This window comes from Seriola dumerili, unplaced genomic scaffold, assembly GCF_002260705.1.
Source record: "Seriola dumerili isolate Sdu_G_001 unplaced genomic scaffold, Sdu_1.0 BDQW01000120.1, whole genome shotgun sequence".
Taxonomy (NCBI): Eukaryota; Metazoa; Chordata; class Actinopteri; order Carangiformes; family Carangidae; genus Seriola; species Seriola dumerili.
This window is the reverse complement of record NW_019174375.1, coordinates 279,382-294,941: the sequence shown is the minus strand read 5'-3', so window position 1 is coordinate 294,941 and position 15,560 is coordinate 279,382. Positions and strand designations below refer to the sequence as shown.

The following is a 15,560-nucleotide window of genomic DNA, read 5'->3' as shown; positions in this document are numbered from 1 at the left end:
GGCAGATGTTAAGCCAGCTGTGCTTCGAGCTAAATGCTAACACTAGATTATTAGGGGAACTGACAAATCAAAGGTACGTTAAAGAGAGCTAAAACATCGACCAATGCTAACAAACTCTCACAAAGCTGCTGCCTCTTTAGGAATTTAGAAAACGTCTCACACAAACTGCTCCTTCTAACTACCCACCCACCCCCAGCTGCTGTTTGCCCTCACCATCCTGCCCCATGACCCCTCCCTCACCTTGGCCTTCTCCTCTGACATCATGTACAGCTCCTGTTCGCTCATCCAGGCCTCGGCCTCGGCGGCGTCGAAGTAGTACTGCTGGGCCTCGTGGGCCTCGCTGAGCCGGCTGTGACGCTTCTCCGTCTCCTTCCTGATCTGTTCCCATAGCGACTGGAGCTCGTCGAGCCGCTGGCGGATCAGCTCGGACGTCGGGCTGTCCTCCCTCAGGATGTGCTGACTGCGCTCGAAGATGTCGTCAAAGCGAGGCTGATGGCCCTGGATCTCCTTCTGCAGGGTCTGTGAGGGTCAAAGGTCACAGAGAGGGTTTAGAGAGGAGGCTGCGTGATGCTGCGAAACTCAACTACTGCTACTTTTAAACATATGTTCCTTTACTTTCCTTCCTTCAGTCGTAGCATTTGTCATGATTCATGTTTTGCATGATTCTTGTTTAATGAATGATGAAGCTTAACAAGATTTAATGAGCTGTAAATACGGATTCTGTGAGATAAAGGGCATTCTGCCTTTATTATTATTATTATGTCCTTTACTTTCATAGAACCAGGTAAGTGAGTGTGTGTGTGTGTGTGTGTGTGTACCTGGTTCTACTTGATGAGCAGTTGTACAGTCTGCAGGTTGTGTCCGTGGTCGGTTGATGTGGCCAGAGCCATCCTCTCCTCAACCCAGAGCTGGAGACAGACAGTATTACTGTTATTGATACCACTGTTGTTATTACTAGCCTCTGCTGTTTATAGCAGTAGCTACCGCTGCTGCTAATGTTGCTACTACTGCAACTTTTTATGTCTAATGAGAAGGAACATGTCTAATGCTACCAGTATGACTACTGCCTCTGCTACTATAACTTCTAATGATTCTACTAGCCTGGTGCAGCTAATACTACTACTAATGCTGTTGCTATGACTACAACTCCTACTGCAGCAGGTTTGAACTGTACAAATGTTGCTACAAATGCCACTAATAACAGTAACTGTTTCAGCTAACTGTTTTTACATTACACATGGTACTACGACTACTATTACCACTACTACTACTGCTGCTAATGATGCTATTACTACTACTGCTACTACTGCTGCTGCTGCTAATGATGCTATTACTACTACTGCTGCTAATGATGCTATTACTACTACTGCTACTACTGCTGCTAATGATGCTATTACTACTACTGCTACTACTGCTGCTGCAACAATTTCAACTCTTATTGCAACAACAATTTCTCCTGCCACTATTGATACTAACACTGCAGTAATATTTGCTGCACTTAGTATGAGTACTACTTTCACTGCTGCCACCTCTACTGGTAACACAACTGTAATCCTACCCATGATTCTCTACTACAAACAGAACACCAGCACTTCCCCTGCCCCACTCCTAATCCTGGTTCCTTTTTCAGCCAGGTTCTTTGATAAATGAAGGTTTCTGTGAAACAGGAAGACGATCTACATGTTTCAGTTTCACTGATTTAGCAGTCAGGTTAGATCCCACTGAGGTCAACAGTAAAACACATTTTATTTCCTGTCCTGTGTCTCTGATGCTGTACTTACGATCTCGTCCTCCACGTCCCTGTTGAACTGGTGGATCTCCCGGGAGGCCATGAGGTTGTCTCGTCTCTTCTGCAGCGGCGCCTGGAGGGACTGGAACTTCTTCTCCACGCTGATCCTCTGGCCGTCCACCTCCTCGGAGCCTTTCCCCTCCTGGCTGAGGGCCTGCGACTGGCTCTGCAGCTCCTCCACCTCCTTCTGACGCACCTCCACCTGGCTCTCCAGGATCTGCAGGAGGAGGACGGTCACAGGTCAGACAGGAGAACATGTTGCTGCATCAGCAGAAGACGAATACTGATACGCTTTTTATCAAAATATGCAAAAACAAAGAAAACTGGGAATAATTGTTTTTTTTAATTAAAGTTTAAATAAAAAATAAAAAATATTTGAAACTCAAACAATAAATATGAAATACGAGCTGTCTCCATGATAACTGCACAAATCGGATCTGCTGGAGAAGACCATGTGATGCAGTAGAAAGCTGTAAGTGGACCTTAAGTTAAGATTTTTTCAGTTAATGATTAAAAATAAATGATAAAATAAAAAATAAATGAATAAAGAGAGATGAGAAATGCTCATAAAGAAGTGTAGAAACATGTATGAAATCAAAGTTCAATGAATTAAATAAAATAGAATTAAATCAAGTAGGTTTAGTCTCTGCAAAACAATTAAATAAAAATAAGGAGGAAAAAAAACCTGTTATTACAAAGATAAAAGATCCTTCACAGGCCTCGACTCATCTTCTGCTCGACCCCGTTCAAATCGATGTTAAAAGAAGATATCTAAAATAACAACGGGTCTAAAATAAAAATGAAGTGAGGATCGTCTCCAACAGCCAGACAGAGAAACAACAGTCTGAGGAAGAATCAGAGAAAAACACACACACACACAAAAACAAAAAAACAAAAAACACAGGTGGAGGCTGGATTAAACTCAGAGTAGAGGAAGGAGAGAAATCATTTCTCCTCTCTCTCTCTCCAACAAATCAAACACTCTGCTAATGATCTCCCTCCAACACTTCACCACACACACACACACACACACACACACACACACACGGACCTGCAGAGAAGACTGATGACAAGAGATGCTGCACTAATACACTGAAAATACCAACGTCATTCTTCAGACGGCTTCATACTCTCCAGCTCTGTCTCGGTTTACTTGTGGCAACACACACACACACACACACACACACACACACATTTCTCAGAGACAGTGTTGGCTCATAACACATCAAATGAAAGATTACATAACTGCTGTGTGAGCGGAGTGTGTAAGAGTGTGTAAGAGAGTGTGTGTGTGTGTGTGTGTGTGTGTGTGTGTGCGCACCAGTGGATGAATTATGTAAAGGGAGGTTTGACTACTCTCTCTCTCTCCTCACTTGACAGTAGAAATGGAGGAATGACTGAACAGACTTCAAAATCTTTGGATCTCAAACGTTATCAATTAATTCATTTCACAGTTCTCCGCATTGTTTCTAAGAAACACGTCCATTTTGACCAATCACTGTCCGTTTCAACACAAAATAACTCAATGAAGAAACACACCACCTTGGTAAAATTAAATAACACATCAGGGTCTAACATTCATTTTTTCAGGAAGTGCCTGACAGCCTGAATTCTGGGCAGAAACAGCCCCATGAGCAAGAGGCTACAGCCATGCTAGCATCTATATGTCTATGAGACTGAACATAGCCACAGCAGTGCTTTGAGCTCAATGCTAACATCAGCATGCTAACATGCAGATGTCTGGCATCACTAGCATCTGCTAGTTAGCGTTAAACATGAAGCACAGCTGAGGCTGATGGGAATGTCTTTAGTTTGGCAGGTGTTTGGTCAGAAACTGCAGAACTGGATAAATTTAAATATTCACCAAAGATGTTGGAATTTATTCTGAGGGAGACATGAATCCATGAACCAGGTTTCATGGTTCTTCATCCAATATTTGTCACAACATTTCCCTCAGACCTACACGTTAACCTCATGGTGGCGCTAGAACATGTAAAGATTTGCCTGATATCTGAATCAAATTTACTTTTAATCCATTAGTTTTTAGTGAGGAAATCCTTGAATGTTTCCCACTCCGAGCTGCAGTGGAGGGACAACAACACAAAGAGTGAGGACTATAATAATAACATGGCAATCCATTTATGATTACAGACCACTGCAGAACCACGGCTTCAAGGGATCATAAATTAAACAGATAGGAATCACCAAATAAAAACCTAAAAACTGGATTAATGATATAAATAAAGAGGAAAGAACATGAATGAATGAGAGTCAGAGGAGCAGCAGATCGCTCAGTTACACCCCTCCCCCACTAATGTTCATGTATCTGAAGAACTGTAAACTCGACCCCCCCGGCTCCTCACCTGCTGCTTCTTGAGCAGGATGTTCACGGAGGTCAGGTCTTTGCCGTAGTCGTCGGACTGCAGCTGTCCGTCCATGCCGGCCAGCCACTTGTCCAGGTCGGCGCAGCTCTGGGTGAACAGCTCGGCCTTGTTGGCGTCAAACAGACACTTGGCCTTGGTCTGGGTGGTCGACTCCAGGTCCTCCCACATGGTCTTCAGGGACGCCAGCTTCTCTTTAACCATGGCCTCCGTCTCTGGCTTCTCTGCCATCAGCGTCTGCCCGTCCTGAAGGAGAGGAGAGGTTTGTTTTCAATGCTCTGAAAGCTTCTTCACCATGTGTCTGACAGACAGTCGTCACCACACAACACCTCCCCCCCTACCTTGTCGATCTTGTCCAGCCACTCCTTGTTGGATTGCAGCTCGGCCATGAAGGCCTGGTGTTTGAGCCACTTGCTGTGGAGGTTTCTGGCCTCGTCGTACGACATGTCCTGGGCCGTCAGCATCTTCTCGTTGATCCACAGGGACAGCTGCAGAAAAACCAGTAAATTACCTGATCTTCTAAACACAAACACCAGTTCTCGTTTGATAAAGGCCTAGAATTTGAATGATCTATAGTTCACCTCCTGGCAGTCCTGCAGGAACTTCTGCAGGTCTCTGTTGTCCTTCAGCCTCATCAGCAGGTCACTGGCAGCAGCTCGGTTCTTCTTGTGTCTGTAGAACAAAAATCAACATGTTTAGGGAATGGATCATCTACACCCAGGTTCACCTGCAGGTTCAGGACATTTAGCTTCTTCCAGATATAATAAAAAACTCCTTCTAGCAGCTGAGCTGGAGCAGGCAGGGGCAGAGCGCCTTGCTCGAGGGCTGCTGGGAGGTTATTAATGAAGGGCAGGAGAGTGTTAATGTTTTAGTTCAGTTCATGGACTCAACTATTACAGTCTGTTTCTATAACTATAGCCTTTAAATCTGCCGTCACCAGTAACGTGTCAGTGATGCATTAAACATCAGACAAGTCATGATCAAGCTTCAGTCAGTGTTTAGTTACTCGATGAAAGAGTTAATTAATTAAAATGATCATTGATTAATTTTCTTACAATAACTCTAAAAAAATAACTTTGGTACAAATCAACTTCTCTATCCGAACCATCAGTATCTGACCTTTGGTCGATGGAGTCCACCTTCTCCTGGATGCGCTCGGCGTTGATGTTGCCGTCAGCGACCAGGCGGCGGCCGGTGTCCACCACGCCGCTGATCTTCTCCTCGTTGGCGTCCATGGTGGTCATGAAGTCCTCCTGCTTCTTGATGGCGGCCTCGGCCCCCTCCAGAGTGGTGGGCATCTCGGTGTGAGCCAGGACGTACTCCTGACAGGGAAACACAGCAGAGACGTTAGAGGCAGAAGAGGCTCCAACGGGTCAACAAGGCGTATGAGACGATCCCAGACCGACAGGATGCAGTTTGATAGAGTTTGTTGTAATTTGTGTCCATTGAAAAAAAGTATTTTTCTGTAGAATATGTGTCCTGTTAATCAGTGAAGAATCGTCTTTTGTTTTCATCAGATAATAATGAATTGAAACGCGCAGAAAGTCATTTTAAACTCTATTGACATGTTGCTGTAATGAAGTCGTTCCACCACTTGGTGGCAGCCTTTCACCTTCACAGAGACTCAGTCCTGGAGGATGAAGGACTGAATTATGATAACTGTGTGTGTCCATCACAAGCTCGCTGAGCCCAGTGGGACGTCTTCAAACATCTTGTTTTGTCTGAGCAACATTTCAAATCAATTCACTATTTCACAAGACAAAGACAATCACTGATTAATCATCAATTGTTTGTGCTCCTGTACACATTCAGCTGAGTTTAGATCCTCTCCCAGCATGCACTGGGTGAGAGGTGCACTCTTGGACAGTGTGTGTGTGTGTGTGTGTGTGTGTGTGTGAGATCTGGTCTGACCCACATGATCCTGGGCTGGACAAACGCCCGGTCAGAGATTTATCTGCTGATCCCAGTGACTGTCTGAGTTTCATGTGTTCACCACATCATTAATGAAGGAACTCTTCACACCACACGACAACAAACACATGAAATCCAAACTCACACTTGACACCGTCTCTACTGCAGGAACAAAGTCTGACAAGAGGCGAGAGCGGTTTTCAAAAACATATCAGTGGCAGCAGGAAAATAAACCCGAGATGATTTACCTGCTGCATCGTTAACAGACTAGACACCGTCTGGGTTTAGTTTAGACGTAGACTTTACATTTTTATTTCCACACAGAAGATTCATCATATAAATCAACCAGCGCAGGTGTGATGAGATGGCAGCTTTACCTGGTTGTTGAGGAAGGCCTCGGCCTGCTTGGTGTCCCTGAGGAACATCTGGTAAGCGTGGGACTGGGACAGCAGGTTCTGTCGGTTCTCCCACATCTTGTGCAGCTCGTTCCAGCCGGTGTCGAGCGCCTGCAGCCGCTGCCGCAGGAACATGTACTGGGCGTCCGTCTGACCCTGCGTCACCATCTCACCCATGTCCCGCATCTTCTGGTAGTCCTCTTCGTAGTTGCGGATCTCGTTCTTGATGCCCTCGTGCTGGGCCAGCAGCTTCTCGGCCTCGGCCAGCGTGTTGGGCATGTCCTCGGAGGCGATGGCCGTCTGCGTGCGCGACAGCCACGACTGGAAGTCGTCCAGGTCGCGCAGGAACTGCTGCAGCTTGCTGGCCTCGCCCAGAGACTCCTCCCGGTTCTTCATGGTGTCCTGTAAACAGAGGAGGAGTTTGTTTTGATGTGTTAAGCCCCTGGTTGGAAGACGCTCCTGATGTCATACTGTGTCAGATATCCTCGTACCTTCATCTCGTCCCAGACGCTGGTGATCTCAGCCAGACGTCCCTTGATGGCCTCAGACTGCTCCGTGTGCTCGGAGGACAGGCGGTCCGCCTCTTTCCCCAGGTCGCCCAGCTTGTCTTCGATGGCGGCCAGGTCGCGCTCCATCCCCGTCAGCTTCCTCTGCAGAGCCATGACGCCGGCCAGGTCGTTCCCCAGCTCCTGAGTGGACTCGATCACCTGGAGGACAGAGAGCGAGCGAGTTAGACATCAGTCACTGTGGCGGGTCAAAGTTCAGACTGGTTCTGCTCTGTGGGTACCTTGGTCTTCTCTTTGATCCAGGACTTGGTCTCGTTGCACTCCAGGTGGTAGTTCTGGACGCCCAGAGCCGAGTTCAGACTGTCCTTCTTCTGGTCCACCAGGTCTCTGAACTGACTCCACCTGGACGGGACAGGGACGCCATCAGCAACAACATCAACTAACACTGAAACAGACCAGGTGACGGCCAGGTGGGGCCGCTGCACAATCACAGGTCAGTTTCCTGTTTAACTGGTTTATCTACCTGATAACTCTTTGATTTACCTGTTGTATCTTAGTCAGTCTGGTTTGTTTCCAGTTCGTCTAAAAGTTGTTTCCTTTTTTAATCCCACACTGTTTGTCCCAGTTTAAAGACTGGGTACATTTAATCCCAGTTAGATTACCTGGTGTTCAGTTTGTCCTGCTGAGCTTTGATCTCCTTCTCACTGGGATGTCCACTGTGGATCAGTTGCCTGGCAACCTGGTTCACCACGGCGACCCGTGACGCCTGGTTGTTCATCTCCGGCTCCAGACTCTCGAACCTGGACAGAGATGGAGAAAGTTAGAAACCGTCATGAATTACGACTGTTTAAAGAGCACGGCGCTGATTTACCATCACAACCTGAGACGTTGTAAAAGAAACAAACCAGAACCAGAAACATCATCTTCTTTATTCCAAACACTGTTTTATAGAAAGACTGTTGAGACTAAACCCGGCGGTCGGGTCCTCACCGGTGCTGGACCACTTCCAGGTCCTCCAGTTTCTCGGGGATCTCCATGCTGTTGAGCCACTGCTCCTTCTCGTCGATCCACACCTCGCAGGCCCTGGCTTCGCTCAGTATCTTGTAGAGCGCCAGCGCGTCCTGCAGCGCCTGCTTCCTGAGACGCGTCAGCTCCGCCACCTCCTTGTAGCGCTCCTCGATGCCCGCCAGCCGGCTCTGAACCTGCGAACACACCACCGACAACAACAGGAGGCCGTCAGCGAGGGTAGAACCTCGTGGACATGACTTAAAGTATCGGTAAACTCTGGTGTTTGTGGCGTCCGTCAGAGTCTCACCTCCTCAGAGTTGGCCTTTTCGGGCGGCAGCGTGCGGGACTGTTCGTGCAGAGCCTCGATGACGGGCCGGTAGCTGCCGATCTCCTCGGCGACGTCCTTGTGCTTCTTCACCAGCGCCTGAGTGGAGAACTCGTCGTGGCCGACGTCGACACTGGAGACGATCCGCAGCACGTCCAGCATCCATGTGTCGATGTCGTCGGCGTCAGCCTGAGGCAGAAAGACAAGTTTTTATACAATCAATCAAATGATGACAATAAAAAAAAGTTGTCGTTCTTCTTCAGGTGTCAGCATTTATTCTGCAGACCAGAATAATGTTTGGTTCTTATCTTTTCCTTTGAGCAGCATCTTACAGATGTCTGCAGATGTCTCACCAGAATAAAATTCTTAATATCTTTTCAGGCAACAGCAGTAAATATTTCTGTCTTTCTGGCTGCTGCATTAGTAGGAAGAATTGAATCGTACAAGGAGGAAAAGAAAGTGCAGATTCGACAATTTCAGTCATTTTCTATGAGAAATTCTGAAAACATGTTAAAGAGTTTTCACCTGGAACTGGTGCTGGTTGCAGGCCTCCTGCAGACGAGCTTTACGGACGGCAGAGAGACGCTCCAGAGCCGCCCACTGCTCCTACAGCGCCGAGGGGAGGGGGAGGAAGAGGGGGGAGGAAGAGAGGTTTTAGATTCTGGATGTTGGAGGAAACATTTTCATGCAAATTCACTTTTTCTTCAGTCCTGAGGTTTTTCTCTGTTCCAACCACAGAAATGTTACAGAGGTAAAATCGAACAAAGGAAGGAGGCAGGAACTTTTTTTAGGATGTAAACAGCAGTAGCCTTGGTTGTATTAATTGAAACTGGACAAACAGCTGCTGTAAAGACCGAATCAAGAGGCTTAAATACTTTTTAAAGCCTCAAAGTTACAGAGTAGAAACAGATTTGCAGTTGAAAGTCTTGGTGCGGGTGGAGGTGCGGGTGCAGGTGGAGGTGCGGGTGCAGGTGGAGGTGTGGGTGCAGCGTACCTGGATGTCCTGGATCCGTTCTTTGATCTTGTCGGCTCCAAAGTGGTTGTCGGCCACCAGCTCGTCGCCCTGTTTGATGGTCTGCTGTAAATGAGCAGCTCGCCCACTCATCTCATCCTCGAAGGCTTTGTGCTGACTCAGCAGTCGCAACGCGCCCGTCAGATCCTTCCCATAATCCTCGGAGGACAGGATCTGCTCCTTCTCCCTGATCCAACCCTCCTACAAACCACAGACACACCCGGGCCTCGGTTACATCTCCCGAGAAGAAACTCAGAGACGGATCCAATGGAACCTGAAACCCATAATCGTATTAAAATCAATAGAAATAACCTCTTCTGCCATTTCCCAGAAGAACTTCCAGAGGCGGCGGGACTCCTCCAGGCGAGCTCGCCGCTCGGCCGCGAGCTGGGTCAGCTCCTGGTAACAGAACTCCATGTGAGCGACTCGGTCCCTGATGATCTGTGGGTCACAGGGCTTATAACCTGAGAAGGAAGAGGAGAGAGATGATGAGTGTCCTGCTCATCTCTTCTGCAAGATTCAGATTCTCAAAAACGTCTGTCCACCCGTCTGTCTCACCCTCGGAGTCGTTGGCGAACTTCTGCGCGTTGCTGTTGACGTTTCGGACTCGGTCGGCCTGGATGGCGATGTCGGCCTCCACCAGAGCGTGTTTCTGCAGAAGGTCCTCCACACCCAGCAGGTGTTTCCCATAATCCTGAGAGAGCAGCAGCATCTGCAGGAGAGAGACCGGGGTCGAAGGTCAGGACATCTTCTACTTACTGAAGGATTTTAGTTCAGTTTTCTCCGTGAGTCCAGGAAGATTCTGGGCCAACCCCCCCTCACTCGGTACCTTCATCTCGTCCATCCAGTCCATGATGTAGAGCATCTCCTGGAAGACTCTCTGCAGGCCCAGGTTCATCTCCAGTCTCTGCCGGCGGGCCTTCAGCAGCTCCAGCAGGTACTCCCACAGCCGGATCACGTTGTCCTTCCTGGCCGTGATGCGTTTGATGTCATGGTAACTCTCCGCTTCCAGCTCCTTCGCCACGGAAACCACCGCCTGCACCAGGGAGAGTGGGAGGGACAACAAAAGACAAATTTGACCTAGTTCTGGTTTTACACTAGAAAAAGACAACCGGGTTTCCAGGTTTAGACCCATGAACTGAATCAAGGTAAAGTTTATTCCATTCCACGAGTCAAGCTTGTTCCAGTCTGATCCTGGTTTAAGCCTGAACACATGAACTGACCTGAACTCGCTCCTCGTAGGCTGCGATGTCTGTTTCTATGGCCTCGTGTTTCTTAGTGGCAGCTTCAACAGCCTGGAGGTCGAATCCAAAGTTATCCTGGAGGAGGACAGAGAAAAGGAACCGAGGAGAGGAGAGAGGAAAGGAATTGATCAATTATTTATTATGTGTTAGAGATATGAATCTACAAAGTTAGATGTGACAACATGGTAAAAACACGCCTACGGTGCACGTGAGTTACCTGGGAGACGAGCCTCTGGTTCTCACTCAGCCACGTCTCCCTCATGGCGGCTTTGCGGTCGAAGCGTCGGGCGAGCTGCTCCAGCTTCTCCTGACGAATCAGCTCCGTCCTTAGGGCCAGCTCCCGCTCGTGCTCCGCCTTCTCCAGACGCTCCCACGCCTAAAACACACACACACACACACACACACACACACACACACGCACACACACACACACACACACACACACACACACACACACACACACAATATCAGCAACAGTCAGTTTCGTTTACAGGATTTTAGCAGATGGACGTTTTTATTATACTATTGTTAATTAACTTTAATTATCATCTTTTAATGTGTCTAATTCTTATAAACTACATGTAACTTTAACATTTTAAATGCTGATCAATAAATAGTTTTTTTTTTACCTTTTCATCTCTGCACATTATTTTTCATTAATATTTTTAACTCTGTTTGATTTTAATTCATACAAATACATAAAATTCACCGTAACTCTGCATCAACTGTTAAAATCAAAATCAAACTCCTGAGGAAATCCAGACATTTGTAACGTCTGTAATCACATGGTCAATGACTGATGACATCACAGCAGGTGTAGTCACCTTGTTGATGTCAGAGATGAGTTTTCCTTCGCGAGGAGTGTAAACTTTCTGGTTGTTCGCTCTCATCTTGCTCTGGATGGTGAACAGAAGAACCTCCAGGTTTCCTTTCTCTGTGAACCTACACACACACACACACACACACACACACACACACACACACAACAGACACACACAACAGACAGAGATTCAGCAGGTGTGTAAACATTGCACAGCGTCAGTGTGTTACAGACGCTGATCATAAAGTTTTAGTTTCAAACATTAGAATCGAACAGAACGACAAACTGTGGCCTCAAAGTGACATTTTACATCGATGTTTTCAACATGTTTTGTTTTTGTGAAGCACCTGGTGCTGCACTTCTTGTATGAAAGGTGAGATACAAATAAAATTTATCACTTATTTTTATATTATTATCAAAACATAATCTCAACAAAACCGGAACATTTTAAGATGCTCAAAGTTCATATTAATTTGCCGAGCTGCTAATCTGATGCCTGTTGTTGTTTTGTTTGTCATAAACTACAAACTGATTTGATGCGTCTGTGAATCGACTAAATAAACAAGAGATTTCCTGAAATCCGTTAAAATCTAAATATGTGAATCTTTTAAAACTAAAGCTGAAGCACAAAGCTCCAAAACAAAAATCAGGGTCTGAAATGATTCACTATTTCATTTTTTTTATTTTAGTTCTGCAGCTGTTTGTATGAATTCCTGTTGCAGTCAGGTCTGCCCGGAGCTGGTCGTGTTTTTCTGTTTGTGTCTGTGTGGGAGGAAAACTGTGGTTAAACACTGAGATGACTCAAGGACAAACTGAAGGATCTGGTTCAGACTCAGAGGAGAAGGAGGGAGGAGGGAGTGTGTGTGTTTGTTACTTTCACTTGACTTGTGTTTGTTTTCATTCTGTTCATAAGAACCTTCAGATTAGTTGTTCGTTAACCTCGTATAAGTGACTGCAAGGGTCAGTTGTTTATCAGTGTGAAGTGTTGTTGTTGCTTCCTCAGTGGATTCATTACATGACACTGTGCGAGTCTTAATTAACCACATTCATGTCGCACACAGCAGAGAGTTTTCTCTAATTAACTAAAGGTGGCATCTCATTAGACTCCGGCTCATTTCTCATGTCTTATCAGCTGAATTAGCTGAATTAGCTGTTAGCTGTTCCTGCTTGTATTGAACACATGGATGTCCAGACGACTCTCTCTGAGTCCCTGTGACACTGAAGAAAACTTTGAAACGTGATTATGCTCAGGGAAGTTCTGCAGTTATAAAGAGTGAGTCCTAAGCTGATGCATGAGCGTTATATGTGATGGACATCAGATGTTCTCTGAAAGGACAAGAGACACTGAATCTAAACGTGTGTGTTTCATGTGTGTGTGTTCAGATTTGACCGAGTTATGACTTTGAGAAGTCGAACAATTTTTGACGTTAATCGGAGGCAGAAATCAGTTTTAAAGTGCGTTAACATCCTCTATGAGCCGTTTTGGCTCCGACTACAACTACCAAGGTTTGATGATTTGGACGCTGCCAAGGAGCGTTTACTGACTTTGGTGGTTTCTCCACGGTGCGGTACGTGTTGAAGGCCTGCAGCTGCTGCTGGACTCCCACCAGAGAGTTGGCGAACTTCCTGTTGTTGAGGATGATGATGGTCTGTTCGATCCACTCCAGCAGGTCGGACGCCAGAGACTCGTACTTCTCGATCATCTTCTCCGTCTCGATGGCGTTGTCCAGAACCTGGACGACACACGACACAGAGGAACGGTGTTAAAAAGAAAAACAACAACAGAACGGTCCTTTGACGTCGGCTGATGTCATGCGATCAGCTCGTCACCTTTCCGATTCTCTTCCCCTCGACCTTCAGAGCCTTCATCTTGGAGAAGTAGTGGTAGTAGGTCACGACGTAGGTGATGATGGACTTCTCATCAGGGTGGTCCACGCTGATGTCTGCAAACACACAATCGTTTAGAATATAGATGTATATGTGTGTATCGGCGTGTGCGTGTGTGTGTGTGTGTGTGTGTGTGTGTGTGTGTGTGCGTGTGCGTGTGCGTGTGCGTGTGCGTGTCCTCTCACCCTCGGGGTCCAGCAGCTTGGTGAGGCCCAGGTGTTGCTCGGCCAGGTTGAAGGCGTTCTGCAGGTTGTAGTGAGCGTTTGATTTCTTCAGCTTATCAAAGTCGATCAGGTCCGGTCTGAAGACAACAAACAAACAAACAAACAAAAACAAACAAATATAATATATAATATTTTATTTTCAGCTCATTTGTTTCCTTCTGGGGTCAGAGTTATCACTGTTGACCTCTGACCTTCTAGTTGCTTTGTACTGTTGCCATCTAAGAGGAAGAAGATGTGGATGAATGTGACAAATGAAAACAGTGATCGCATGTGGAGTGAAACACAAAACCTTTAAAGGATCAATAATCCCTGAAGCGCTGAACTTCAGCTTCTTTCACTTCAACGTGCATAAAGAAAAGTATACAGTGTTAATGTCAGAGGTTTGAGGGCGAGTCTGCTGACGGGTCAGCTGAGACTCTCGTTAAAGAAAAGACTGTGCAGTGAGACACAGAGAGAACAGTGTGGAGGAGGAGGAGGAGGAGGAGGACGGTGGAGTCACTGTGTATCTTCATCATTTATTAAATCTAATTCTCATGACTTATATTTTGTTTTCTCACTTTGTTTTCTCACCGTTTACTGACTGTTTTCACAGTGACGAACCAAAGATGTTTAATCTGTTTCTGTCTCTCTCGGATGAAACTATCTTTGGTGATGAATCTTCTTTTTTTCTTTTTTACTTGTATATTTTTCCACCTTTTGCTCAAAACTGGAAGATTTTAAAATACACAAACTGTTTCATGAGCCTGAACATGCGGCTTTTCAGAGTTTCAGTGTTCAGCAAATTAAAACTTAGACTTTTTACAACCTTTGTAAAACCACATAGAATCAATTTAATTCCTTTTCATGTCGAGACTGAGCAAAGGAGGAAGGAAGGACAACAATTATTTATGAAGTACATTCATTTAGGGACAGTTATGGAACATTTTTATCTGGACTTCACAGATGTTTCCTATTAATTTCTAGTAATATCATAATATGATATAATAATCTTAATCAATTAACGTGACCTGGATCCATGGATGGATGAATGAATGTGGCGCAGAGGCTCTGAATGAAGCCACTGTATCACATCTGTAGTTCTCTTGTGTCTGTTTCAGGTTTCAGCTCTGGTCCATAATGAGTCAATGAGCTTCCTAACATCTGTATCCTGAGCCAGAAGTTCAAGTAAAAAATATTCAAGACCTTTGTAAATGACATTTACAGTTTGATACCTTTTAGGGAAATGAATTCAGTTCTTTTCAGGGCATTTCCAGGCCTTCAGAAACCCTGTGTTTAGTGGCGCAGCTGCACAAACCCACCAGTGTGATGCGTTCAGGTTTCTACCTGTGTTTGTGGATGAGAGCGTTGAAGGCCATCCCGTCTCTCCAGCTGGTGGTGAAGTTGTGGATGTTGACGTTTGGATACCTGGACAGGAAGAGGATATCACAGCTCGTGAGACGCTCACACACAGATGATCACGTGACATCACTTTCATTAGGTGATGTCAGTGCAATTAAACTAATGGGAGCAGCAGTGAGCAGCCTGTCGGCCTTCATCAGCCTTTAATGAGGTCAGATTTAGAAGCTTCACAGATCCACTTTAGAGAAGGGAACACGAGACACCAGGGCTGATGGGAAATGTAGTCTGAGTCTCACCCTGCAGTCTTCATCTGACACCAGAGCAGCAGAGCGTCTTTAGCCGACTTCTTCTCCTTGTTGTCCTCCGTCTCCACGCTGATGTCCTGGATCTGAGACACAATACAACACACCATGACGAGGATGAAGTCAAAAATCTTAAATAAAATGAAATAAAAACAACATCTTCGTCACAGTTTTCTTTAAAGTCAAACTGGTTAAATTTGATGTGATGACCAAGTTAAAAAAATAAAGGGATAACAGATGAATTTGTTTTGTTTGACATGTCGAAAGTCAAACTGTGGTTGAAAAACTACCACAAACGTACAAGACGAATGTTCAGCTTGTGTTTAATTACTAAGTGATTATTATGATTTTACTGAATAAAACTGTACATAAAAACAAGAAAGAGGAAAGTGTACAGTTCACTGACATCACTGCATCA

General features: G+C 45.8%; 1 protein-coding gene across 1 annotated transcript in view; it reads right to left on the bottom strand.

The window, feature by feature from the left end:
- Positions 1-15,560, bottom strand: part of LOC111223889 (spectrin beta chain, non-erythrocytic 1-like) — a 60,558-nt gene that overhangs the window by 18,915 nt on the left and 26,083 nt on the right. The window contains 26 exon segments of the mRNA XM_022748187.1: positions 241-519; positions 819-908; positions 1,782-2,006; positions 4,153-4,416; positions 4,512-4,658; positions 4,752-4,842; positions 5,290-5,492; positions 6,459-6,878; positions 6,968-7,183; positions 7,264-7,384; positions 7,645-7,782; positions 7,973-8,184; positions 8,298-8,504; positions 8,841-8,921; positions 9,310-9,528; positions 9,640-9,791; positions 9,886-10,039; positions 10,157-10,363; positions 10,551-10,646; positions 10,789-10,947; positions 11,396-11,513; positions 12,937-13,124; positions 13,222-13,334; positions 13,464-13,579; positions 14,826-14,906; positions 15,137-15,228. Coding sequence (XP_022603908.1) covers positions 241-519; positions 819-908; positions 1,782-2,006; positions 4,153-4,416; positions 4,512-4,658; positions 4,752-4,842; positions 5,290-5,492; positions 6,459-6,878; positions 6,968-7,183; positions 7,264-7,384; positions 7,645-7,782; positions 7,973-8,184; positions 8,298-8,504; positions 8,841-8,921; positions 9,310-9,528; positions 9,640-9,791; positions 9,886-10,039; positions 10,157-10,363; positions 10,551-10,646; positions 10,789-10,947; positions 11,396-11,513; positions 12,937-13,124; positions 13,222-13,334; positions 13,464-13,579; positions 14,826-14,906; positions 15,137-15,228 — 4,389 coding nt within the window.